This window comes from Muntiacus reevesi, chromosome 1 (assembly GCF_963930625.1).
Source record: "Muntiacus reevesi chromosome 1, mMunRee1.1, whole genome shotgun sequence".
Classification (NCBI taxonomy): domain Eukaryota; kingdom Metazoa; phylum Chordata; class Mammalia; order Artiodactyla; family Cervidae; genus Muntiacus; species Muntiacus reevesi.
In genome coordinates, this window is record NC_089249.1 from 235,446,607 (window position 1) to 235,471,818 (window position 25,212).

The 25,212-nt window shown below is 41.8% G+C and overlaps 1 protein-coding gene across 3 annotated transcripts in view; it reads right to left on the reverse strand.

Moving 5' to 3' along the window:
• Positions 1-2,034: 2,034 nt before the first annotated feature.
• Positions 2,035-25,212, reverse strand: part of PPP2R2B (protein phosphatase 2 regulatory subunit Bbeta) — a 477,255-nt gene continuing 454,077 nt past the window's right edge. For all 3 annotated transcript variants that reach the window (XM_065935657.1, XM_065935674.1, XM_065935665.1), the window contains 3 exons: positions 21,652-21,821; positions 5,294-5,385; positions 2,035-2,721 (listed from right to left, as the gene is read on the reverse strand). In XM_065935657.1, coding sequence (XP_065791729.1) covers positions 2,442-2,721; positions 5,294-5,385; positions 21,652-21,821 — 542 coding nt within the window. In that variant the 3' untranslated portion in view covers positions 2,035-2,441. The remainder of the gene's footprint in view (positions 2,722-5,293; positions 5,386-21,651; positions 21,822-25,212) is intronic.

Below are 25,212 nucleotides of genomic sequence, written 5' to 3' on the forward strand. Positions count from 1 at the left end.
TCTTAGCTTTGATCTCTTCCGCAAATTCCTCCCACTTTGTATATCTCAAAGTGTACATCTGTGGGCTGAGGGCACTGGGTTAGTGTAGGAGCTTTGAGGTGAAGGCCACAGAAAGGCTGTAGGTGGGCCTGTGAACCCCTTAAAGCTGTGAGCAGAATTGTTCATGCATGTGTTTTGAGAAGCAAGCTTGACTCCTAATTTGTGGACTACTGTCCATTGGTAAGCATGCATCTTGGGGTTCACAAGTTGCCTGTAGTTGGTGAATGGGTACATGTTTGTTTCATTAATGGTTACGTGATTCTTTTAGTGTTAGAACAAAACATTGAAGCTGACATTTCATGAACATTCTTTGTTGGAAGGAGGCTATGTCTTGCTTTTAGAAAAGGTGACTTAAGTGTGAAATGAGTAACAGTATAGAGGTAGGTCAACGCTAAATTTTGAGGAACAATGATTCATCCTGTCAACTGGTACAGATAGAGGGGCTGAGTCTCAAGGAAGCAGAGAAAAGGCCGTGAGGAAGTTGATGGTCAGCTCAGGACAGGAGTCTGCTGGTCCTTCTGTCTGTCCTGCTACCATGATTCTCTGTGAGTTGGAGAAGTTTCTGTGGCTTTCTTGGGTCTCCTCCAAGAACCTGGTCCCCATCAGGCCAGGAATCCTGCCCAGAGAGTTTCTACCAGGACTTTTATTTCAGGAAAGATAAACACAGAGAAAAAAAGCACGTCTTCCTCCACATGCTCTCTCAGTTTTGAGACGTACTTTTTCATATTTTAACGTTTCTGAAATTGAGCTGCATCTTACAAAATTGTTTGCTTAAGTAGATAGTTATTTCCTTGCCAAAAAACTGTTATTAAGTAGGTAATAGCTTAGCACTGAAAGATGGTTCTTTCACTATTTTTCTCTCTTCCAAAACAAATTACACTTGAAAGCTGGGACTTCTAATAAATATACAAAGTGAAAGAAAATTTCTCTTTAAAAGGAAAATCCTCATCTCAAGCCATTTCCTAGTCACTAAATGCAAGCCCGGGGAGATGAGTCACGGTGACAGGAATGGAGACTCGGAGCCCAGGCCCGGCCTGGAGAACCGCCCACTTCCTCCTTGAGCCTCCGTTTCAAATTTCTCCGTCTTTTGAATTAACTTCGTCTCCTTCCCAGAGGTGCGTCACAGAGAAACTTCTGGAAGTTACATGTCTGAATCCTCAAGGGCAGGGGGCAGGAGGGGGGAGGATGAACCAGCCTCTACAGTTTCAAGCAGACTTCACTTTGATGTCAGAGCTTCTTGATTCCCCCATATTCCATTTCTACAGGAGAGCCCTCTGGTCTGTTTTTCTGGGTGGTAAACTTATGGTGGGTCAGAAGCACTTGAATAGCCTTTACAGAGCAGCGTTTTCCATTGGCTGTTTTTGTTCTCGCTGTAGTGGAGATAAATGGAGTGTTACTTTGGGTTACAAAACCCAGGGAAGGGGGCGCGGGCTGCTTTGGGAGATACATTTTCTCAGGGAGGGGCCCTAGCCCTCAGCTTACTGCTGCATTTAGAAGCCAGATCATAAACAACAAGGACTCGGCCTTTAGAAGTCAAGGGAATAAATAAGCTGGAAAAGGGTGAAGGGAAAAAGCCAAGGAACGTGTAAGTAGAGGATTATATGGAGCCATTTAAAATGACAAAAAGCAAGAGTAACAAAGCGACAGATGGAATGTGGCCCCACAGGGCCCTGCCAAGCTAACTCTGAGAAGCAAAGTGTTCTCTTGATGTCCCCTGAAGCATTCATGGGGGCTTCCTGGCCAAATTCTCAGGCTGTTTCTATGGCGCTTACAAAAACAGAATATAGCACTGTTGCTGTGGTCCTTTCCCCTTCTCATTCTGCATCCTCTTTGCAGCCTTGTGAAATAAATCTCTGGCTCAAGTGAAATCATGAAAAAGAAAATGGGGAAAAAAAAAGTGCTGTAGGGACATGGGGTTGCTGACTGGTTCTGATTTGTCACAAAAGAAGGAGAATTTCACTAAGAGTAAACAGTGTTTATTTTTCGTTGAATTTTTTTTTCAATCAAATGGAATTGCTTAATTAAAAAAAACTTATCTCTTTTCTCTTTAAATACTACAGACAACCTCATTTTATCTCAGCAGACACCTAGAAACAAAACACTGGACCCACCAGAGAAAACGGGGCAATAAAAGCATCAGAAATTCAAGTCAACTATGGAAGAATTACTGTTAGCTGGCAGCTCTCGATTCTAAACAGAAGTGTCCCAGAACCTACTGGGTTTGACAAAAGTTTCTTAGAACTGGGGATGTGGGAAGGTTGGACTCCATGGACTTCTATTCCAATTGTCTCCTGCAGAGGGAAATTAAAAGTCGATGCATCAAATGAACACCCAAAGAAACATTTAAAAACGTGTTTGACTAGTATTCAGTATGTGAGATTATTAAGTAATAACTTGTCCTCCTAGTTAACCTTGTCCTGGAATATATATAGGTTATTTGTAGCCGCCACTGCTATAATATTTTCTGAAGGATGCCAAGCTGTATGCAAGATCTTTTTGCTAAAGTCCAGACTGTCGACACTGATCTCATCTTTTCTCCGCTTGCCCCCCACGCACACTTTGCGTGGTTTTAGGATAGCTCGGGGTTTGCTGTTTTCCCTCGAGGCCTCAAGGGTAACATCGCGTTTGGTGTTTCGGTCAAACATCCTGAAGAAGTTGTTGTAGGAGCCTGTCATGATGACACTGCAAGGCAGAGAGGAAACAGGGAGTGACTGAGTGCCATGGACATAGACTTTCTACAGCTAAGAGACCAAAAACCGCAACAGGCTTTGTAGTGTGACTGTCGACTTTAGAAGCACTAAGGCAAACAAGCTCTTGGGCTGGGTGAAGGGTGATGACAGCCCTCCTTGTTATTTATCAATAGATTCCTTTAGGTTATTTTGTTCCATAAGTCAGTCTCGTGGTTTTAATGATCCCAGCCCACCTCCTTCACATCAGGATTCTGAGGCTGCAGTCAAGTCATGAGAGTAGGAACACTGGAAACAGCTGTCCTTGTATCGCGTTCATTTCGAGCATGGCGGTGGTAGGAGGGACTGTGCTGCCCGACTGATAAGGCTTTCTCGCATCAGTACCGAGGGATGCTGACATCGTGTCCTCTTCCTGCTACGAACTAGATCGACATTCTGCCTTTTCTGAAAACTTATCTAAAAACTGGATCTCATCATAGTCTTGGGAGGGAGTAAACAAAAATGAGAATTTTAAAAAGGATGTGGGATGAGGAAATAAGCCTTTGTAGTGGGCTGACAGATGGTTTCCTACCCTCTTACAAGAGCTATCTGTTCCTAGGAGTATCTCCCATTGATGAAGACAGCAGGGCGTGCCAAGAGCCTCCCAGAAGCCATGGACCAACTCTACTTAATGGTGACAGTTTTGACAGGTGACAGGCCAAGGGAAACATAATGTCCCTCGAGCAGCACCCTCTTATGGCTGACCCCCGGAGAGGTGGGCTTGGCCTCATTTGTGGGTGAGTGTCTGACTGGCTGGTTAGGATGGGAGAACATCACATCTTCTTGTCTTGGGTTAGAGGAAGGTGAAGGAGAACCGACAAGAGTGAGCCACGGCCAGGGGGCTGAGTTTTTGGGTATTTGTTAGTTGTCCCGGAAATTAATCAAGGGCTAGATTTTGTTACCCTGGCCTGGGAAACTGATGCCATGAAATGTGTGTATCTATCATAGGGCGAGCAATTATTATCTCATCACGAGGGGTGCTGAGTGCTTCACCCCTACCCTCACTTCCTTTTCCATCATTCCATGTTAAAGGATTTACACAGGAGGAAAAGTGAGTGCGTGTACAGTGTCACACAGCCAGTAAGTAGCCAAGTTGGGCCTCCAGCCCACATCTGCCAGACTCCGGGGCACAAGCATTAAGTCACTTGGCCTTACTGCTTCCCACGCACTGACCTCTGCTTCCATTACCACCACCCGACTTGTTTTTAAATAGTAAGAGAAAGTCTTTTTTGGGGGGGGGGGGAAGTAATCTCAACCTTATCTGGACCAAGAATAACATTTTCTCGGTTATGGAAAGAAACTGTAATGTGGTGGAAAGAATGTTCATTTTAGGATTTAAATTCTTCCTCTTGTCTCTACTACTTACAGTGATCTGCCCAAGCTCCTGAACTACTATCTGGCTGAGCCTCAGTTTCCTCAGCTCTAAAATGGGGACAGTGAAAGCAATCTTGATGGATTGTGGTCAGAACTGAAAAATCACTATGTGTGTGAAAGTACCTAGAGTAAGTATAGGTTTTGAATCTTGGTTCAGATAGAAGGGGAACTTAAACAATAATAACCACAAATATTTTAAAAAATCTATTCATAATGAACAATGAATAAATGACCAATGGAAATGAAAATAAACAAAATAACAGGGCAGGGATAACTACTTTTCCCCTGAAGGCCTTTTTTCCACTAAGTAACAGTTGCTTTGCTCCTGGCCCTCTGCCCTCCACCAACTGGGTGGTGTGATCTGGGTCGTCTACCACGTGGTGACTCCTTCTAGGCCTGCTGAGTGGAAGGCTGGTTTTGGATTACTGGCTCCAAAAAACCCAACAGGGGTCAGAGAGGTAGAGTCTGTGCTCACTAGAAGCTCGCCTCTCTGAGTGCTTTGCAGTGATAGAATTCCCCTGCTTTTCAGTATGACTGCTGGTGCTGCCTTCACTAAGGAACAGCCCCTGGTAGCCTGTGCTGGCTTCTCCTGGAAATCACAGCAGCATCTATTTGTCAAGCCAAAAAGAAACTGCGGGGAGGTACTAGGAAGTACTGTTGAAATCAAAGGACTCCAATAGTCATAAATCCCTTTGAGGGCACAGGATGAATGAGGCTGATGAGAATTCAGCTCATGACCACCAGGCCTTAGGCCAGTCTCTACTGGTAGCCTCGAGGGATAATTTCCCATCCAGACAGCACGCTTTACAGTCATTGGAATGGTTCATCCTCAAAATTTGCCAGGGGAGCTTCATTTTAGGCATATGGACCCAGCTATGGGAGGGTCTTGCCTGTATAAGGTAGGATTTTTGTGAGGCTAATGGGTCACCTGAGCCAGACTCCTCCTGAAAGAGGAGTCCAGGGTCTCACCCACCCCCTGTTCCTTTCCAGACCTGACCTCGAGGTCACCCGGTGGGCCGCATGGTGCAGCCCTGCCAGGCCTCAGGGCCGATTCTGATGGCTCTTTGGTTGTACCCCCTTAGGACACATGGCCCAGGGTGGGTGCAAGGAGACGGCCCCCCATGGAAGGTTCCCAGCCACCAGACCTTTCTTACCTGTCTGACCCATTCCACACACACTCAAATTTATCAAAAATGCAGTCATTTTCATAGAGGGAGCACAGCTTGCTGCGGAGGTAGTCGTGAACCTGGAGGGGCAGGGAAAACACATTAAGAGGGTGTTAGTTATTAATATTTAAAAAAATGATTCCTCTGTGAGAAGCTCCTCTTTGGATGGGAGCTGTTCATTCTTCCAGTGCAAATGTGGCTTGAATCAGATAGTTCTGGCTCTTAGCCCAGGCACGGCCTTCTCAGCCTTGGGACTTCAAGATGGTTTGGTGAGCAGTTTACATGGCACATGTGGATTAAACAAACTCGCTTACACAGATGGTGGCATAGAACAGAGCCCAGTAAGCAGGGGATTCCCATTTTCTAAGCCTATTTATTATTTACTTTTGGTCAGTATCTTTTAAAAAAATTAATTTATTTTTTGCCATGCAGCGTGGCATGCGAGATCTTAGTTTTCCAACTAGGGATTGAACCCATGCTCCCTGCAGTGGAAGTGCAGTCTTCACCACTGGACCACCAGGGAAGTCTCTTAGCCCAGTTAGACGACACCATTCATTCAGCCTTTTACTCAGTGAGTATTTATTGAATGCCGGTTCTGTTTTTGGGATAAAGCCATGAACAGAATACCCTTGGGGTGCTTTCCTCCCAGTGCTGGGGAAGAGACTGGGTAGCCGAGTAAGTACATAAGATATTTTTCATTTTGGATTTTTAAATTTTATTTGTTAACTGGAGTAGAATTGCTTTACAGTGTTGTGTTTCTGCTATGTGACAACAAGTATAAGATATTTTAGATGGTGACAAAATGAGAACAAAAAAAGAGTGGAAAAAGGGTAGTGGGAGCCCTGCGGGGTTATTTATACAGGGCGAGTGATCAAGTTCACCTGAGAAGGAGACACTGGAGCAGGAACCTGGAGGAAATGAGTGCATCTCAGTGGTATCTGGGAAAAGGCTTTCCAAGCGTAAATGAAAGTGTTAGTCACCCAGTCGTGTCCAATTCTTTGTGACCCCACGGACTGTAGCCTGCCGGGCTCTCCTGTCCCTGGAATTCTCCAGGCAGGAATACTGGAGTGGGTTGCCATGTCCTTCTCCAGGGGATCTTCCCGACCCAAGGATCGAACCCGGGTCTCCCGCACTGCAGGCAGTCTCTTTACCACTGAGCTACTAAGCATTGAGAAGAGCGAATGTAATGGCCCAGAGGCAGGAGTCCTGGAGGCAGAGGGGTGGAGGGTGGCAAGGAGCAGAGTGGGGGGCCTCAGCGTGTGCCAACCAGTGCCCATAGGCCCCTTACTCTGGGTGATGTGAACAGACGTCATGGGAAGGGTGCTGCGCCTGCGGTGTTGTGACAGTGTAAGCCGGCAGGGCCACGGTGAGCAGTGGTGGGAGCTGGTCAGAGTCTTGATGAGTTTGGAAGGACTGTTGATAGGACTTGTGGATGGAGCCGCTGTCAAGTGTGGAGAGGAAAACCGGAGTCAGAGGTGGCTCCTGGATCGTGCTTGTGAGCAGGCGGAAGGATGGAGTGGCCATGTTCGCTTTGGGGTTGGATAATTTGGCGATGTCTGTGCAAGCGGAGAACACCCGGCAGATGCTGCTGTGCACACTGCAGCCCTGGGCTGCGTGGCAATCCTCTCCTGGTTCTATTTTTCAGTGAAATAAGAAGCAAGGTTATCAGCTGAGAGTGAAAAAGGTTGGGGCGGGGAGGTGGTTGGCAACAGTGCTCGGTTCCTGGAGGGCACTGAGGGCTGCTTGAAGTTGTTGAATGTGAATTTATTTTTTAAAACATTTTATTAATTTATCTATGCCAACCTTTGCTGTGGCACTCAGGATCTTTAGTTGGGGCATGCAGACTCTTAGCTGTGGCATGATCTAGTTCCCTGACCAGGGATTGAACCCCAGCCTCCTGCATTGGAAGTGCAAAATCGTAGCCACTGGACCAGTAGTGAAGTCCCCAGATGGGAATTTTATTTATTTATTTAATTGGAGGCTAATTACTTTACAATATTGTGGTGGTTTTGCCATAGATTCGCATGAATCAGCCATGGGTGAACATGTGTTCCCCATCCTGAACCCCCCTCCCACTTCCCTCCCCATCCCATCCTTCAGGGTCATCCAGTGCACCAGCCCTGAGCACCCTGTCTCATGCATCAAACCTGGACTGGTGATCTGTTTCACATTTGATAATATACATTTCAAATACACATACAAATATACATCTCAAATCATCCCACCCTCACCTTCTCCCACAGAGTCCAAAAGTCTGTTCTTTACATCTGTGTATCTTTTGCTGTCTTGCATATAGGGTCATCGTCACCATCTTTCTAAATTGCATATATATGCATTAATATACTGTATTGGTGTTTTTCTTTCTAACTTACTTCGCTCTGTATAATAGGCTCCAGTTTCATCCACCTCATTAGAGCTGATTCAAATGCATTCTTTTAAATAGCTGAGTAATATTCCATGGTGTATATGTACCACAGCTTTCTTATCAATTCATCTGCTGATGGACATCTAGGTTGCTTCCATGTCCTGGCTGTTATAAACAGTGCTGCGATGAACATTGGGGTGCACGTGTCTCTTTCAATTCTAGTTTCCTTGGTGTGTATGCCCAGCAGTGGGATTGCTGGGTCGTATGGCAGTTCTATTTCCAGTTTTTTAAGAAATCTCCACACTATTCTCCTTCTCCATAGTGGCTGTACTAGTTTGCATTCCCACCAACAGTGTAAGAGGGTTCTTTTTTCTCCACACCCTCTTCAGCATTTATTGTTTGTAGACATTTTGATAGCAGCCATTCTGACTGGTGTGAGATGGTATTTCATTGTGGTTTTGATTTGCATTTCTCTGATAATGAGTGATGTTGAGCATCTTTTCACATGTTTGTTAGCCACCCACATGTGAATTTTTTTTTTTACTCTATTTAATTAATTTATTTATATAATTAGTTGGAGGCTAATTACTTTACAATACAGTACTGGTTTTTGCCATACATTGACATGAATCAGCCATGGATTTACATGTGTTCCCCATCTTGAATCCCCCTCCCACATCCCTCCCCATCCCATCCCTCTGGGTCATCCCAGTGCACCAGCCCCGAGCACTTGTCTCATGCATCAAACCTGGACTGGCGATCTGTTTCACATTTGATAATATACATGTTTCGATGCTGTTCTCTCAGATCATCCCACCCTTACCTTCTCCCACAGAGTCCAAAAGTCTGTTCTTTACATCTGTGTCTCTTTTGCTGTCTCGATATAGGGTCATTGTCACCATCTTTCTAAATTGCATATATATGCATTAATATACTGTATTGGTGTTTTTCTTTCTAACTTACTTCGCTCTGTATAATAGGCTCCAGTTTCATCCACCTCATTAGAGCTGATTCAAATGCATTCTTTTAAATAGCTGAGTAATATTCCATGGTGTATATGTACCACAGCTTTCTTATCAATTCATCTGCTGATGGACATCTAGGTTGCTTCCATGTCCTGGCTGTTATAAACAGTGCTGTGATGAACATTGGGGTGCACGTGTCTCTTTCAATTCTAGTTTCCTTGGTGTGTATGCCCAGCAGTGGGATTGCTGGGTCGTATGGCAATTTTATTTCCAGTTTTTTAAGAAATCTCCACACTATTCTCCTTCTCCATAGTGGCTGTACTAGTTTGCATTCCCACCAACAGTGTAAGAGGGTTCTTTTTTCTCCACACCCTCTTCAGCATTTATTGTTTGTAGACATTTTGATAGCAGCCATTCTGACTGGTGTGAGATGGTATTTCATTGTGGTTTTGATTTGCATTTCTCTGATAATGAGTGATGTTGAACATCTTTTCACATGTTTGTTAGCCACCCAGATGTGAATTTTAAATGAGTCTGGTCAGCATGGTTGGGTGTTTCTCTCCAGCTGCATTCAGCAACTCAGGTGAAGATGGCAAGCAGGCAGATGATTGAGGCTTGGAGCATAGTAATCTGGGTGCCATTTTCAGTTCTTCCTGAGATCCATTGTGGGGAGTGGTAATGACATTAGGCATACATAATATGCCAGCTTGTTATTATTAGCTGGGCTCTTTATCCATAAGATGTCATCTCATCTCTAATAGCGTCTTAGGTTGTAGGTACTGTCATTCTCTTCACTTTAATGGGGCATGAACTGCAGGGTATGACATCATGTGTCCAAGATCACACAGCAAAGGAAATGACAGAATGGGAAATGAACAGGGATCTAGGTTCTGGAGCACCTGCTCCTGCCAGCTCTAGCAATCTGCCTCCCACTCGCTCTGCCTCATTGGCCTCGCCTTACATAGAGTCTCAGTCCTAGACAGCTGTGATGATGCACTGAAGTGAGGCCAAGAGGCAGACAGAATTGGGTGAAGGCAGAGAGCTGTTATGGAAAGCACAGTTTGACTTGGTTTAGATGAAGAGTGATGGTTCATGATCTCTCTTTCTGTAGCCTGGGCCCCTTTCCTCCCTTGCCCCAAGGTTCTGTCAGATTTTGAGCTCAGAGGCTCAGCTGTGTGCTTAGCCCTGGGCAGAGGAATGAGGTCAGATTCATTCTACATTCCATTAGATGTTTGGGGTATTTGAAAAGCTCTCTTGAGTTATTTGGACAGGGTAAGGATTTCTAACTCTGCAAATTAATTTCCTTCACCTTTACACTCATGTTCCCAAATAGCTCTGGGCCTTTTCAGGGTATCTGCTTCAGGGTTATGGTGACAAGTGAATTCATTGGCAGCTGGGCATATGGCTTTGTTAGATGGGGAGAATAAGGGCGAGGCTTGTGTCCTAAGCTTCGGAATTCTGCTATAAATTAACTCACTGTCTTCCCTTCCCCTCCACTCACTGTCCTCCCTTCCTCTTCTACCACCTCTTGTGCATATTAGGAGTGGCTCAGATCTGATAGGGAAGGCCATTTTGTTTGTAGGGCCATTTCTGCTTGTTAAAGTTCTCTAGTTATTGTGAAGAATCTTTAAAGCAGAAGAGTTCCAGGACAAAGAGAGGGCTGATGCTAGACCTTCACAAACTTTTTCTAAAAAGGGCCAAACTATAAATATTTATACTTTGTGAGTCATATAGCCTCACTTACAACTATCCAAGTGTACCTTTGTAATGCAAAAGTAGTGATAATACATAAATGAATGAGTTAAGAGTTGTGTTCCAATAAAACTTTATTTACAAATACAGGTGGCAACAGGATTGGCTTCTGGGTCATAGTTTGCCTAACCCTTGACTATAAGTCTTGACTACAATTTCCCTTCTTCCCAATCAGCACAGACTATTTCCTTGAAAGAAAGGGATGGTGGAGGTAAGGACATCCACTGGGGGTCGTACTTTTCTTCTGATGGTGGAAGATACTGACCTCAAGAATTGATCTCTTTTCTAGAAAGCAAGCCTAATTCTTGCCTTTTCTTGACTTTATCATTGACTTGCTTCCAAGATCTGTGTAACAGAGGGAGACAAGGAAGCGGAGTGGGCTTCTGAAGGGGAAGAATGGCAAGCTGGAATTAATCCAGTAGGCAAAGGAAGCCACATTTGTTATCCTCATACTCCAGATCTCCTACCTTTTGGAGGAAAAAGATGAGCAAAATAGATCCTCTTTTAGATCTTATCTCTCCCTACTCCTTCCTTTTATCTGTTATGGGGCACTTTTTTCCCCCCAATATTTTCTCAAACTTTATTTTTTTGAGTACCATCTTTTTAATTGAAGTTTTAGTTGAGTTACAGTGTTGTGCTAATTTCAGGTGTATAGCAGAGTGATTTAGTTATAAATACATATATATTTTTACTCAGATTGTTTTCCCTTATAGGTCATTATATAAAACATTGAGTATAGTTCCCTGTGCTGTACAGTAGGACTTTGTTGGTTGTAGCTTTTATCTTCTATATAGAGTAATGTAAATATGTCAATCCCAAACTCCTAATTTATCCCCCCTGCCTTTTCCCCTTTGGTAACTATAAATTTGTTTTCTATGTCTGTGTGTCTCTTTCTGATTCATATATACATTCATTTGTATAATTTTTTCATAGAGTTCACATATAAGTGATATCATATTTATCTTTCTCTGGCTTATTTCACTTAGTATGATAATCTCTAGGTCCATTCATGTCATTGCAAATGGCATTATTTCATTCTTCTTTCGGCTGAATATGTATATGAATCTGCCTGCCAATGCAGGGGACGCAAGTCTGTGGGTTCGATCCCTGAATAGGGAAGATACTCTGGAGAAGGAAATGGCAGTTCACTCTAGTATTCCTTCCTGGGAAATCCCATGCACAGAGAAGCCTAGTGGGCTATAGTCTATGGTGTTGTAAGAGTCGGACACGACTTAAGTGATTAAACCACCACCAAATGTATATATACACACCAATTTTTCTTTATATGGTGTGTCTATATACACACCAATCTTTTTCTTTATACCAATATTTCTTTCAAAATTCCATTTACCTGGAATTTTGTCTTACAGAAACACCACAGGTGAGTGATAAATATCAAAACGTGTGTGCTTTGGAAGTGTGGGCCCCTTAGTGGAGGAACCACATTACCAAGAACTCTATAACTAAAAGTCAGGAAGGATTCAAGGAGAGAACCTAGTCTGAGCCCTTATTTTCTCTTCTCAGCATCTATATTCCGGGGAGCTTCTGGCAACTCCAGGTGAGGATATCTACAGGAGAAGATCAGTAACTAGAAGGTATGCTGCATATAATACATACATACATACATACATATATATGAAAAAGTGAAAGTCACTCAGATCCGACTCTTTGCAACCCCATGGACTGTATAATCCAAGGAATTCTCCAGGAGAGGATATTGGAGTGGGTAGCCTTTCCCTTCTCCAGGGGATCTTCCGAACCCAGGTCCCCTGCATTGCAGGCAGATTCTTTACCAACTGAGCCACAAGGGAAGCCATATATATATATATGCATCTTCTGTCGTAAAGAGAAATCTTAGGCAGAGAACATCAACTGTTCACCATCAGAGGAAAGAAAAAGGTAAGACACAGACACAAGAAGCATCTAGAGGGCAGAGTAAGAGGGAACTTAAGACTCATCCTATTAGATGCTTCTCTCTTCATGTTCCAAATATTGTTTCTTTGCTCTGTTCCTATGAGCTTGGGTATGGCCTTCTTAACACTAGGCTGAGTCTCCCAACACAGAGATTCTTACATCATGTACTTGTGGAGCTTGCTGTTGTATAGCTGATAGACCACCCTAGGCCTGGCAAGATTAAACTCTATTGTTTTGTTCTTCTGTTTCAGGGGTTGACAGACTATTTCTGTGAAGCGTCAGACAATATTTTAGGCTTTGTGAACCATAGGTCTCTGTCACAATGACTCAACTCTGCCCTTGTAGCATGGAGGCAACCGTAGACAATAGGTAAATGAGCAGGTGTGACTGATTCAATGAAACTGCTTTTCCAAAAACAGATTTGGATTTGGCCCACAGGTTTGTCAACTCCTGTTCTATAGGAGAATGTGAAAACAGCTCATTATACTTAAATCTGCAGCTTCTTATTCTTGGAAACATGCTTGAGATCAGCTGATGGATATATTAAGGTCTCCCTTGCTCAGGGGAGGCACAAATAGTTGATGACAGAATTCCTAAACACTGGACCAGTCCTTAAAATTTGTCTAAATTTTATTTTTATTTATACCATAGTTGATTAACAATGTTGCGTTAGTTTCAGGTATAAAGCAAAGTGATTCAGTTACACATATATCTATTCTCTTTCAGACTCTTTCCCCAAAAGGTTTTGACATAATACTGAATATAATCCCCTGTGCTATTCAGTAGGACCTTCTTCATTGTCTGTTTTATATAGAGCAGTGTGTATATGCTAATCCCAAACCCCAATTTATATGTTTATTTAATATTCCCCCTTTCCCATTTTGTATACATACATATCTACTTTTTATCAGATTCTTTCCCTTTAGAGATTATTACATAATATTGAGTATAGTTCCCTGTGCTACCCAGTAGCTTCATGTTGGTTGTCTCTTTTATATAAAGTAGTATGTATATATCAGTCCCAAACTCTTAATTTATCCTTCCCACCCTTTATCCCATAACCAAAATTATTTGTTTTGTATATAAAAGCTCATTTGTATAATTTTCTTTTAGAACCTCCATATAAATATCATATGATATTTGTCTAACTCTGGCTTATTTAGTATGATAATCTCTGCATGCATGCATGTTGCTGCAAATGGCAATATTTCATTCTTTTTTTACAGTTGAGTATTAATTCCAGTGTGTGTGTATGTACACACACACACACCCCATATCTTCCTTACCCATTCATCTGTGACAGAGGATGGATGTATAGGTTGCTTCCATATTTTGGCTGCTGTAAATAGTGCTACTATGAATACTGCAATACATATATCTTTTCAAGTTATGGTTTTCTCTGGATATATGCACGGGAGTGGGATAGCTGGATCATGTGGTAACAGTCTTTTTAGTTTTTTAAGGAACTTCCACAGTGGCTGTACCAGTTGTTCCTACCAACTGAAAGGAGCACTTTTAAGGTGAGGCATACACGTGAGTGTGCTGAGCAGGGAGAAACGCCTGGTTAAACAGGTTTCTGTAATGCAGTCTTCTCAGAGTTCTGCGATGATCAAGGAATTATTAAATTATAAGAGGGGAATAGAATATTATTTCAGTTTATTCACCCCAAATTTATATTTTTGGGTAGTGGGAGTACCAAATAGTGCAATGAAGATAAATAGGATTGAAGAGAGCAGAGCAATGAGGGTTGTAATTTGGGCAGTGGTGTTGCTTTTAAGATCTGGCTCAGCCTGTCCCCTTCGTTATGATCCATTGCTGACCATTCCCCTTTGGCATTTGTCTTAACAGAAACACCACAGGTGAGTGATAAGTATCAAACCATGTGTGCTTTGAAAATGTGGGCCCCTTATTGCAGGAACCACATTACCAAGAACTCTATAACTAAGTCTTAAAAGACAATAGTTAGGAAGGACTCAAAGGAAAACCTAGTCTGAGCCCTTATTTTCTCCTCCCACCACCTACATTCTGGAAGCTCCTGACTGCCTTCAAGTGAGGACATCTATAAGAAAAGATCATCGTTTGAACTCCGTGGGAGAAGGTGAGGGTGGGATGTTTCAAAAGAACAGCATGTATATTATCTATGGTGAATCAGATCACTAGCCCAGGTGGGATGCATGAGACGAGTGCTCGGGCCTGGTGCACTGGGAGGACCCAGAGGAGTCGGGTGGAGAGGGAGGTGGGAGGGGGGATTGGGATGGGGAATACGTGTAACTCAATGGCTGATTCGTGTCAATGTATGACAAAACCCACTGAAATGTTGTGAAGTAATTGGCCTCCAACTAATAAAATAAAATTAAAAAAAAAAAAAAAAAAAAAAAAAAAAAAGATCATCGACTATGAAGGTATGATGCATATATATATTCTATTGTAGGAAAAAGCTTAAGTAAAGAAGATCGGGTTTTTTCCATCAGAGGAAAGGAAAAGGTAAGACACAGACTCAAGAAACATTTAGAGAGCAGAGTAAGAAAGAACTTAAGACTCATCCTATTAGATGCTTCTCTCTTCATGTTTCAAATATTGTTTCTGTGCTCTGTTCCTATGAGCTTGGCCACGGCCCCCTTGATACTAGGCTGAAGTCTCACAACTCAAATGTGCTCACATCATGTACTTGTAGAACCTGCCGTTGTGTAACTGATAGACCACTGTAGGCCTGGCAAGATTAGACTCTATTGGTTTGTTCTACTTCAGGGGTTGACAAACTTTTCCTGTGAAAGGTCAGACAATAAATATTTTAGCATCTGTGAGCCATAATGTCACAGTGACCCAACTCTGCCATTGTTGGCAGCTACAGACAACAGTTAAATGATCAGGTGTGGCTGATTCAATGAAACTGCTTTTATAAAATATAGGGGGCTGGATTTGGCCCACAGGTCACAGTTTGTCAACCCCTGTTCATAGAAAAAGATGAAACTAGGTCATCATGCTTAAGGCTACAGCTTTGTATTCCTAGAAATATGCTTGAGATCAGCTGATGGGGATGTATGAAGAGACCTAGGAGTATCACCTGTATGTCTCCCTGCTCAGGGAAGGTGCTAGTAGTTAATGACAGAATTCCTACACACTGGAGCAGTCCTTATAATCTTTTTCATTTTCATTTAATTTTTATTTTATTTTGGAGTATAAAGTTTATAAAATGTTTATTTTATAGTTGATTTACAATGTTGTGTTAGTTTCAGGTGTACAGCAGAGTGATTCACTTACATATATACATATATCTTTTTCAGATTCTTTTTCCATATAGGTTATTATATAATATTGAATATAGTCCCCTGTGCTATTCAGTAGGAACTTCTTGGTTATTATATATATATAGCAGTGCGTATATGTTAAATGCAAACTCCAAATTTATCCCTTCCCTTTCTCATCTGGTAACCATAAATTTGTTTTCTGTGTCTGTGGGTCTATTTCTCTTTTGTATATAAGTTCATTTATATCATTTTTTTAAATCCTTGTTAAAAGTGTTATCATATTAGTCTTTCTCTGGCTTATTTCATTTCTCTATGTCTAAACATACTGCAAGTGGCTGGAGTAATATTCCATTGTGTGTGTATATACACACGCACATATATACACACACATACATACACCATATGTTTTTTATCCTTCATCAGTGACTGATGATGGACATTTAGTTTGCTTTCATGTCTTGTCTATTGTAAACAGTGCTAGGAACTGTGGGGTGCATGTGTTTTTTCAAATCATGATTTTCTCCAGATGTATGCCCAGGAGTGGGAATGCAGGGTTATATGGTAACTATCTTTTCATATTTTTAAGGAACTTCCATACTGCTCACCACAGTGGCTGGACTCGTTTGCATTCCCACCAACTGTTCGGAGCACTTCTGTAGTAAAGGCATACATAACGTGTTCTGAGCAGGGAGAAATACTTGGTTAAGCAGGCTTCTCAAGAGTTCTGCAATGATCAAGGAATTATAAAATTATAAGAGGGGAATAGAATATTATTTTAATATAAGCACCCAAAATATCTGATTTTGGTAGGGGGAGAACCAAATACTGCCCCAAAGATAATTAGGATTGAAGGATGCAGAGCAGTAAGGTTATAAATTGGGCAGTTGTGTGCCTTTTAAGGTCTGGCTTAGCCTGTGCCCTTTTTGTGAACCATTCCTGACCCCTAACCATTCCCCTTTGGCTTTTTTTTTTTTTTTTTTAACAGAAACACTACAGGTGAGTGGAAGTGTGGGCCTGTTACTGCAGGAACCACCTCACCAAGAACTCTATGACTAAGGAAGGAACAGCACAGTCTGAGCCTTTATTTTCTCCTTCAAGCATCTACATTCTAGGAGCTCCCGACTAATTCCAGGTGAGGACGTCTACAGGAGAAGATCATTAAATATGAAGGTATGCTGCAAATGTATATTCTGTCATAAAAAGAAATCTTCGGCAAAGAACACTGACTCTTCACCATCCTTCACCATCAGAGGAGAGAAAAAGGTAAGACTCAGACACAAGAAGTATCTAGAGAGCAGAGTAAGAGGGAACTTAAAGCCTGTCGTGTTAGATGCTTCTCTCCAAGTTCCAAATATTGTTTCTTTGCTCTGTTCCTGTGAGCTTGGGTATGGCCCTCTTCACACTAGGCTGTCTCCCAACACAAAGGTTCTCACTTCACGTACTTGTGGAGCCTGCGGCTGTATAGACCACTCTAGGGCTGGCAAGATTAGACTCTTGGTTTGTCCTTCTGTTTTAGGGGTTGGCAAACTTTTACTGTAAAGGGTCAGACAATAAATGTTTTAGGCTTTGTGACCTATATAGCCTCTGTCACAATGACCTGACTCTGCCCTTGTAGCCTGTAGGCAACCGTAGACAACACGTAAATGACCAGGTGTGCTGCTTCAATAAAACCGCTTTTCAAAAAACAGATGCAGGGCTGGATTTGGCCCAGTTTGTCAACCCCTGTTCCATAGGAAAATGTGAAAATAGCTCATTCTATTAATACTTAAGGCTACAGCTTCTTATTCCTGGAAACATGCTTGAGAGCAACTGCCAGACCTATCACCTGTGTATCTCCCTGCCCAGGGGAGGTGCTAGTAATTGATGACAGGGTTCCTTCCCACAAGACCAGTCCTTACAATTTTTTTAAAATTTAATTTTGATTTTATGTTATAGTTGATTTACAATGTTGTGTTAGTTTCAGGTGTATAGCACAGTGGCTCAGTTATACATTATGCATTGCTTTTCAGATTCTTTTCCTATACAGGTTATTATATAATATTGAATATAGTTTCCTGTGCTATTCAGTAGGACCTTCTTGATTTATCTGTTTTATATATATAGTATAGTGTGTTTATGTTAATCCCAGACTCCAAATATATTTCCCCTTTCCCCATGTGGTAACTTAAACATAAATTTGTTTTCTACATCTGTGGGACTATTGCTATTTTGCATATAAATTATTATTTTTTTTAATCCCCATATAAGTGATAACATGATACTTGCCTTTCTCTGGCTTACTTTACTTAGTATGATAATATTAGGAACATCCATGTTGCTGTAAATAGCTGAGTAATATTCCTGTGCATATATATGTGTGGTGTGTGTATACACACACACACACACACACACCACATCTTCCTTATCCATTCATCAGCAAGAGGTGATGGATACTTAGGCTGCCTCTATGTCTTAGCTATTGTAAGTAGTTCTATGTGGGGGTGCATGCATTTTTTCAAGTTATGATTTTCTCCAGATATATGCCCAGGAGTGGGATTGTTCAGTCACATGGTAACTCTCTTTTTAGTTTCTTAATGAACCTCCATACTGTTCTCCACAGTGGCTGTAATAGTTTACATTCCTACCAACTGTACAGAGCACTTGGTTAAGCAGGCTTCTCAGAGTTCTGCAATGATCAAGAAATTATAAAATTATAAGAGGGGATTAGAATATTATTTTATTTTACTGTAAGCACCCCAAATTTGTTTTTGGTAGGGGAAGTACCAAATAGTGCCTTGAATAATTAGGATTAAAGGGAGCAGAGCATTAAGGGTTATAAATTGGGCAGTGGTGTGCCATTTAAGGTCCTGCTCAGCCTGTCCCCTGACCATTTGTCTTGCAGAAACCTACAGGTGAGTGATAAGTATCAAACAAACCATGTGCACTTTGAAATTGTGGGCCCCTTATTGCAGGAATCACCTCACCAAGAACTCTATGACTTAAAAGGCAACCTTTTACAGGAACAGTCTGTCAATCCCTGAAATAGAAAAACAAACCAATAGAGTCTCCCAGCACAGAGGTTCTCCAGACCTTAAAAGTCAGGAAAGATTCAAAGGGGAAAACCTAGTCTGAACCCTTATTTTTTCCTTCCAGCCTCTACCCTTGGGGAGCTCCTGACTACCTCCAGGTGAGGACATCTAAAGGAGAAGATTCTAGACTATGAAGGTACGCTCCATATATATTCTGTTGTAAAAAAGAAACATTAGACAGAGAACACCGACTTTCACCATCAGGGGAGAGAAAAAGGTAAGACAGACACAGACACAAGGAGCATCTCTGAGAAGTTTGTACCATAGAAACCTGCTCAGTCAAGTGTTTCTCCCTTTCAGCACGCTCACAGGGATGCCTTACCTTAAGACTCATCCTAGCTGATGCTTTTCTCTCCATGTTCCAAATATTGTTTCTTCACTCTCTTCCAATGAGCTTGGGTATGGCCTTCTTGACACTAGGCTGAGTCTCCCAACACAGAGATTCTCACATCATGTACTTGTGGAACCTGCTGACCTTATAATCTCTTTTAACTGTGTTCCAGACACTCACTCAATACACTATTTCAGAAATGGTAAACTCATTATCACCTTTGACATGGTGTATAAACTTAACTAGATTGCTTTCAAATATACCATCTAAAATAATGCAAAAATTTGTTTAATTTCTGTACATGGGTTCTATTTCTTCGTATTCTACAAAGACTTCTAAGCCTACCACTTGCTAAATATAGTTTAAGTCTTTGTCTAAAATAAAAGTACCATAGATTAGCTGAGAAATCTGCTGTTGAAAAAGCAGCCACAAAAGTGAAGCTTTCATTTTTGAAGAAAAATCAGTTTCAGACCTATTGAGAAAGGCAAGCTCATCTCCAGGGTAATGCTTAGTTGGAAGTGACAGTCTCTCAGTTGTGTCTGACTCTTTGCGACCCCATGGACTATACAGTCCATGGAATTCTCCAGGCCAGAATACTGGAGTGGGTAGCCTTTCCCTTCTCCAGTGGATCTTCCCGACCCAGGAATTGAACCAGGGTCTCCTGCATTGCAGGCAGATTCTCTACCAACTGAGCTAATAGGGAAGCCCCAATGTTTACTTAGGAATAATTAAAACATAGTTTTAACAGTTCAGTTTTTAATACTTTACTAGTTACGCTTAAAACCTATCTCTATACAAGTATTCTTTTCTTTACTTACTATGATCCTGGTAATGAACATGGTATAATAAAAAATAAAAGTACCAATTGCTCCCCCATGGTGTAGCCTAATCCACTCTTCTCTAGCTGGGGCTCTCCAGCAGGCCACACCTCTGTCAACAACACTCTCCTAGCTTCTAGTTCCCCCACTTAACACCAGGTGGTTGGGCTGTCAGCAGGAGCCTGAGGGCAAGGGTTAGGGGAGGGTAAGACTGCAAGAACACAGGGGATGCTGATTGGACCACAAGGTGACCCACAGGGGTTAACCAGACTACCTCCACCTCATCTGCAATTCTAGCCCCCAAACCTTTCACAGCGTCACAGTCAGTCATCAAAGTCCTCAGTGTCCTCAGCCTCCTCTCTGGACACTTCCTGCTTCTCCCGAGGCGTCTCACGTGGCAGCTGGACTTCTGCCTTCATGTGCCAAGATGAGTGGCCTCTGTGTTCCTCTGGACCATCATTCATGCCATCAAACACTACTTCCTGCTTTGCATCCTTCTTACAGTCATCAACAGTCCCTCTGCCTCATGCTTGGAAGCCACCCTAGAGCCTCGATCTCTCTTCCATCACCATTCCTGCCATCATTCGTAGGAATTCACTCTGGACTCTTACTTAGCCTCATTATTTTCAATGAATTTTGTCCTTTGCTTTTGTGGTCATAGTATGAGCCTTGTCATCACTGTAACTGTGCTTGTCTAGACAGATCACTCTATTGCTGCCTCCTAAGATTTTAATTCAAGCCCTTTAGTGTCTTGATTCTATCAGTTCTTCATTTCCCTCCTTACCCACCTTAGACTCAGTGGCCCCTCATTCCAATCACTTTAATCAATACCTTCAACAAACTTGCCTTTTTCCCTCCTTCCCTTGTAGTCACTTGGTAAAACCCCACCACTGGTTAAATCTAACTTTCTGCCCTTCCTTACCAAGCAGGCTCATGTGGCTGGGAAGAAAGATACAATCACTAGATTTGTCTTACTTAAAATATATAAATAAGTGGATCCCTATCCACTATATCCACTATAAATATAGTGCAACCCTATCATAGTGCCCTAGTCAATTTTCTCTTTTAGAGGAATATTTTACACTTTCCCTTCTCACTCAGCTAATGAGCTTGCTGCTTCTTTGACTGGAAAATAGTATAAGCAGAAACCATCTATATGTTCCCATCACAAATCTGCATCTGTAGCTGTTTTTACTTTTCTCTCTTTGATGGATGAATTGTCCATCTCATCTATATCTAATTCTGCAATGGAGTATGTGCCCTTGAGAAGCTGACTGCTTCAGTTAGCCCACTCTTTACTGGCTGCTTTCTATCACCCTAAAACAAGCTGTGATGCCTTCCTCAATCCTGCATCCTCTTCCAGGTACTACCTGATTTCTCGGTTCCTCTTCAAAACGAAATCTCTTTCCAAATTTGACTACGTTCACATTCTGCATTTACGATCTCTCTTGAACCCACTCCAATCAAACATTTATTCCTACCACTTCACCTCTGTCATTAAGGTACCTGATAATTTTCACGTCACTAAATCCAGCGGCCCTTTCTCAGTCCTCTCTTGATTCAACAACACCGTTCAGCAGTTGGTGACTTCCTCCTTGAGACAGTTTCTCCAGTTGGCTTCCAGGACGCCTCTCCGTTTCTGGCCCATTTCACCAGCACTTTTCTCCAACTTCTCTTGCCAGATCCATTCCCTCAGCCTGTAATCCCTAGGGCCTCAGGGTAGTTCCTGACCTTTCCTTTAGGTTAGATCTATCCAAACTTACACTGACCTGCCTACCAGCTATTTCCGGATATTGAAGTGGCTCACTGTGTCTTTTACGCAGACAGAGGCTGACTCAGAACCCTCAAGTGCCCAGTGTACGTGTGGGTGGGTGGGGGTCTGTACCTGGTAAGTCTCGATGGGGCGGTTTTCCATGTTGAGATCCCAGACTTTGACGGTCAGATAGTCTCTGGTCATGATATACCTCCCACTGTGGCTGAACTTCACATCCGAAATTGAAGAGATAATTTCAGAGAAAAATGACCTGTTGCTTGGATCTTCTGGCTCTTCAAAAACTGCAGAACAAAAAGCAAAACACAACAAACTTAGTACCTCCTTACTAACTGATGTGAATGTGTTTGGGCCAGCTAGAAAGCCAACCATCTAACTTGGCATGGGGTTGGAATTGGCAGATTGTAAGCTCCCTGGCAGTAGAACAAGCTGTCACTGGTCCTGTTCACAGAGCTGACCGCTTGCACAAGCTCTGTTTCACATTTCCCCATGGTTGCTGATGGAGAAGGCAATGGTAACCCACTCCAGTGTTCTTGCCTGGAGAATCCCAGGGACGGCGGAGCCTGGTGGGCGGCCATCTCTGGGGTCTTAGCAGCATGATTGCTAGGTGTCACTGTGATACCAGCAATGGTATACATTGCTACATACCAAAATGTAGTCCTCTTAGATGCTTAAGCATTTTTTTCTACTTTTTTGAGATGTAATTCACATACCATAGAATTTACTCATCTAAATTTTACAGTTTATATGATTATATTAAAGATAACACCACCAACCATGCAATCATCAACAAAGTCTAAATTTGGGACATTTGCATCATCTCCTTCCCCCACACAAAACCCTGAACTACTTCATACCCATTAGCACTTACTCCTGTTCCCTAATTTCTATAGCCCTAGGTGAACACTAATCTATTTTCTTGTTTTATGAAATTGCCTATTCTAAAAATTTCACATGAATAGAATCATACTATGCATATATTTTATACTATATATTATATACCATATAATGCTGCTACGAATATTCATGTACAAGTTTTGTGTGAACATATGTATTCATCTCTCTTGGATTGTGATATTTAATAGTGGGACTTTGCTGCCAGACTGCCTTAGGCTTAAGGTCAGACTACCATTGTCTAGCTGTGTGACCTTGGGCAAGTTATTTAACTTTCCTGAACCTCAGTCTCACAGGTGAACTCTGGCTACAATGTCTTTTGTCTGTATTTTCTATTTGCTCTGGTATCCAGTTGCTGCTTTTCTTTTCCCATAGAGTCAGCTGACTTTCACTTACAGGAATTAAAAAAAGCACTTACAGGAATCAAAGACACTGAAGCTTATTGTAAGCTGCCTTAATTCATCTTTCTAACCTTTTTTTGAACTTCTCTAGTTCAAACTGGATGTACACCATACCTCTGGATATTTCCCATTTTTATGTCCCGATGGTTCCTCCTCCAATTGTGTCACATTCTGCTTGATTCATATGCCTCATCTTTTACTTACATGTTATTTTAGACCAAATGATCTTTTCTCTGAAGTCCTATCACACTTGATCTGGCCCATTCACTTAACCATTTGCTTGGGTTCTCTCCCAAAGAAAGCATCATTTTTCCCATTAGTATTTAACAATCCACAGCTTATCTCACCTAGGATGTGAGCTTCTTGAAGGCAGAATTTTGTTTTTTCTTATCTTTGTACTGAGGGTTTTGCACATAAATGTTCAATAAACATTTGTTGCTTAAGTTGCAGGATACAAAATCAATACACAGAAATCACTTGCATTTCTATATACTAACAATGGAAAATCAGAAAGAGAAATTAAGGAATCAATCCCATTCACCACTGCAACAAAAAGAATTAAATATCTAGGAATAAACTTTCCTAAGGAGACAAAAGAACTGTACACAGAAAATTATGAGACACTAATGAAAGAAATCAAAGATGACATAAACAGATGGAGAGAGATTCCATGTACCTGGGTAGGAAGAATCAATATTGTGAAAATGACTGTACTACCAAATGCAATCTATAGATTCAATGTGATCCCTATCAAATTACCAATGGCATTTTTTAAAGAACTAGAACAAAAAATGTCACAATTCATATGAAACACAAAAGACCCTGAATAGCAAAGCAGTCTTGAGAAAGAAGAATGGAGCTGGAGGAATCAACCTTCCTGACTTCAGGTTATACTACAAAGCTACAGTCATCAAGACAGTATGGTACTGGCACAAAAACAGAAATATAGACCAATGGAACAAGATATAAAACCCAGAAATAAACCCATGTACCTATATGTAACTTGTTTTTCACAAAGGGGGCAAGAATATACAATGGGGCAAAGATAGCTTCTTCAATAAATGGTTCTGGGAAAACTGGAGAGCTACATGTAAAGAATGAATTTATAACACTTCCTAACATTTCATGCAAAGATGGGTACAATAAAAGACAGAAATGGTAGGGACCTAACTGAAGCAGAAGATATTAAGAAGAGGTGGCAAGAATACACAGAAGTACTGTACAAAAAAGATCTTCACAACCCAGATAATCATGATGGTGTGAGCACACACCTAGAGCCAGGCATCCTAGAATGTGAAGTCAAGTGGGCCTTAGGAAGCATCACTATCAACAAAGCTAGTGGATGTGATGGAATTCCAGTTGAGCCATTTCAAATCCTGAAAGATGACCCTGTGAAAGTGCTACACTCAATATGCCAGCAAATTTGGAAAACTTAGCAATGGCCACAGGACTGGAAAAGGTCAGTTTTCATTCCAATCCCAAAGAAAGGCAATGCCAAAGAATGCTCAAACTACCACACAATTGCACTCATCTCACACGCTAGTAAAGTAATGCTCAAAATTCTCCAAGCTGGGCTTCAGCAATACACGAACCATGAACTTCCAGATGTTCAAGCTGGTTTTAGAAAAGGCAGAGGAACATCTGCTGGATCATCAAAAAAGCAAGAGAGTTCCAGAAAAACATCTATTTCTGCTTTATTGACTATGCCAAAGCCTTGGCCTGTGTGGGTCATAATAAACTGTGGAAAATTCTGAAAGAGATGGGCATACCAGACCACCTGACCTGCCTCTTGAGAAACCTGTATGCAGGTCAGGAAGCAACAGTTAGAACTGGACATGGAACAACAAACTGGTTCCAAATAGGAAAAGGAGTACATCAAGGCTGTATATTGTCCACCCTGCTTACTTAACTTATATGCAGAGTACATCATGAGAAACGCTGGGCTGGATGAAGCATAAGCTGGAATCAAGATTGCTGGGAGAAATATCAATAACCTCAGATATGCAGATGACACCACCCTTATGGCAGAAAGTGAAGAAGAACTCAAGAGCCTCTTGATGAAAGTGAAAGAGGAAACTGAAAAAGTTGGCTTAAAGCTCAACATTCAGAAAACTAAGATCATGGCATTTGGCCCCATCACTTCATGGGAAATAGATGGGGAAACACTGGCTGACTTTATTTTTCTGGGCTCCAAAATCACTGCAGATGGTGACTGCAGCCATGAGATTTAAAGACGCTTACTCCTTGGAAGGAAAGTTATGACCAACCTAGACAGCATATTAAAAAGCAGAGACATTACTTTGCCAACAAAGGTCCGTCTAGTTAAGGCTATGGTTTTCCAGTAATCATGTATGGATGTGAGAGTTCGACTATAAAGAAA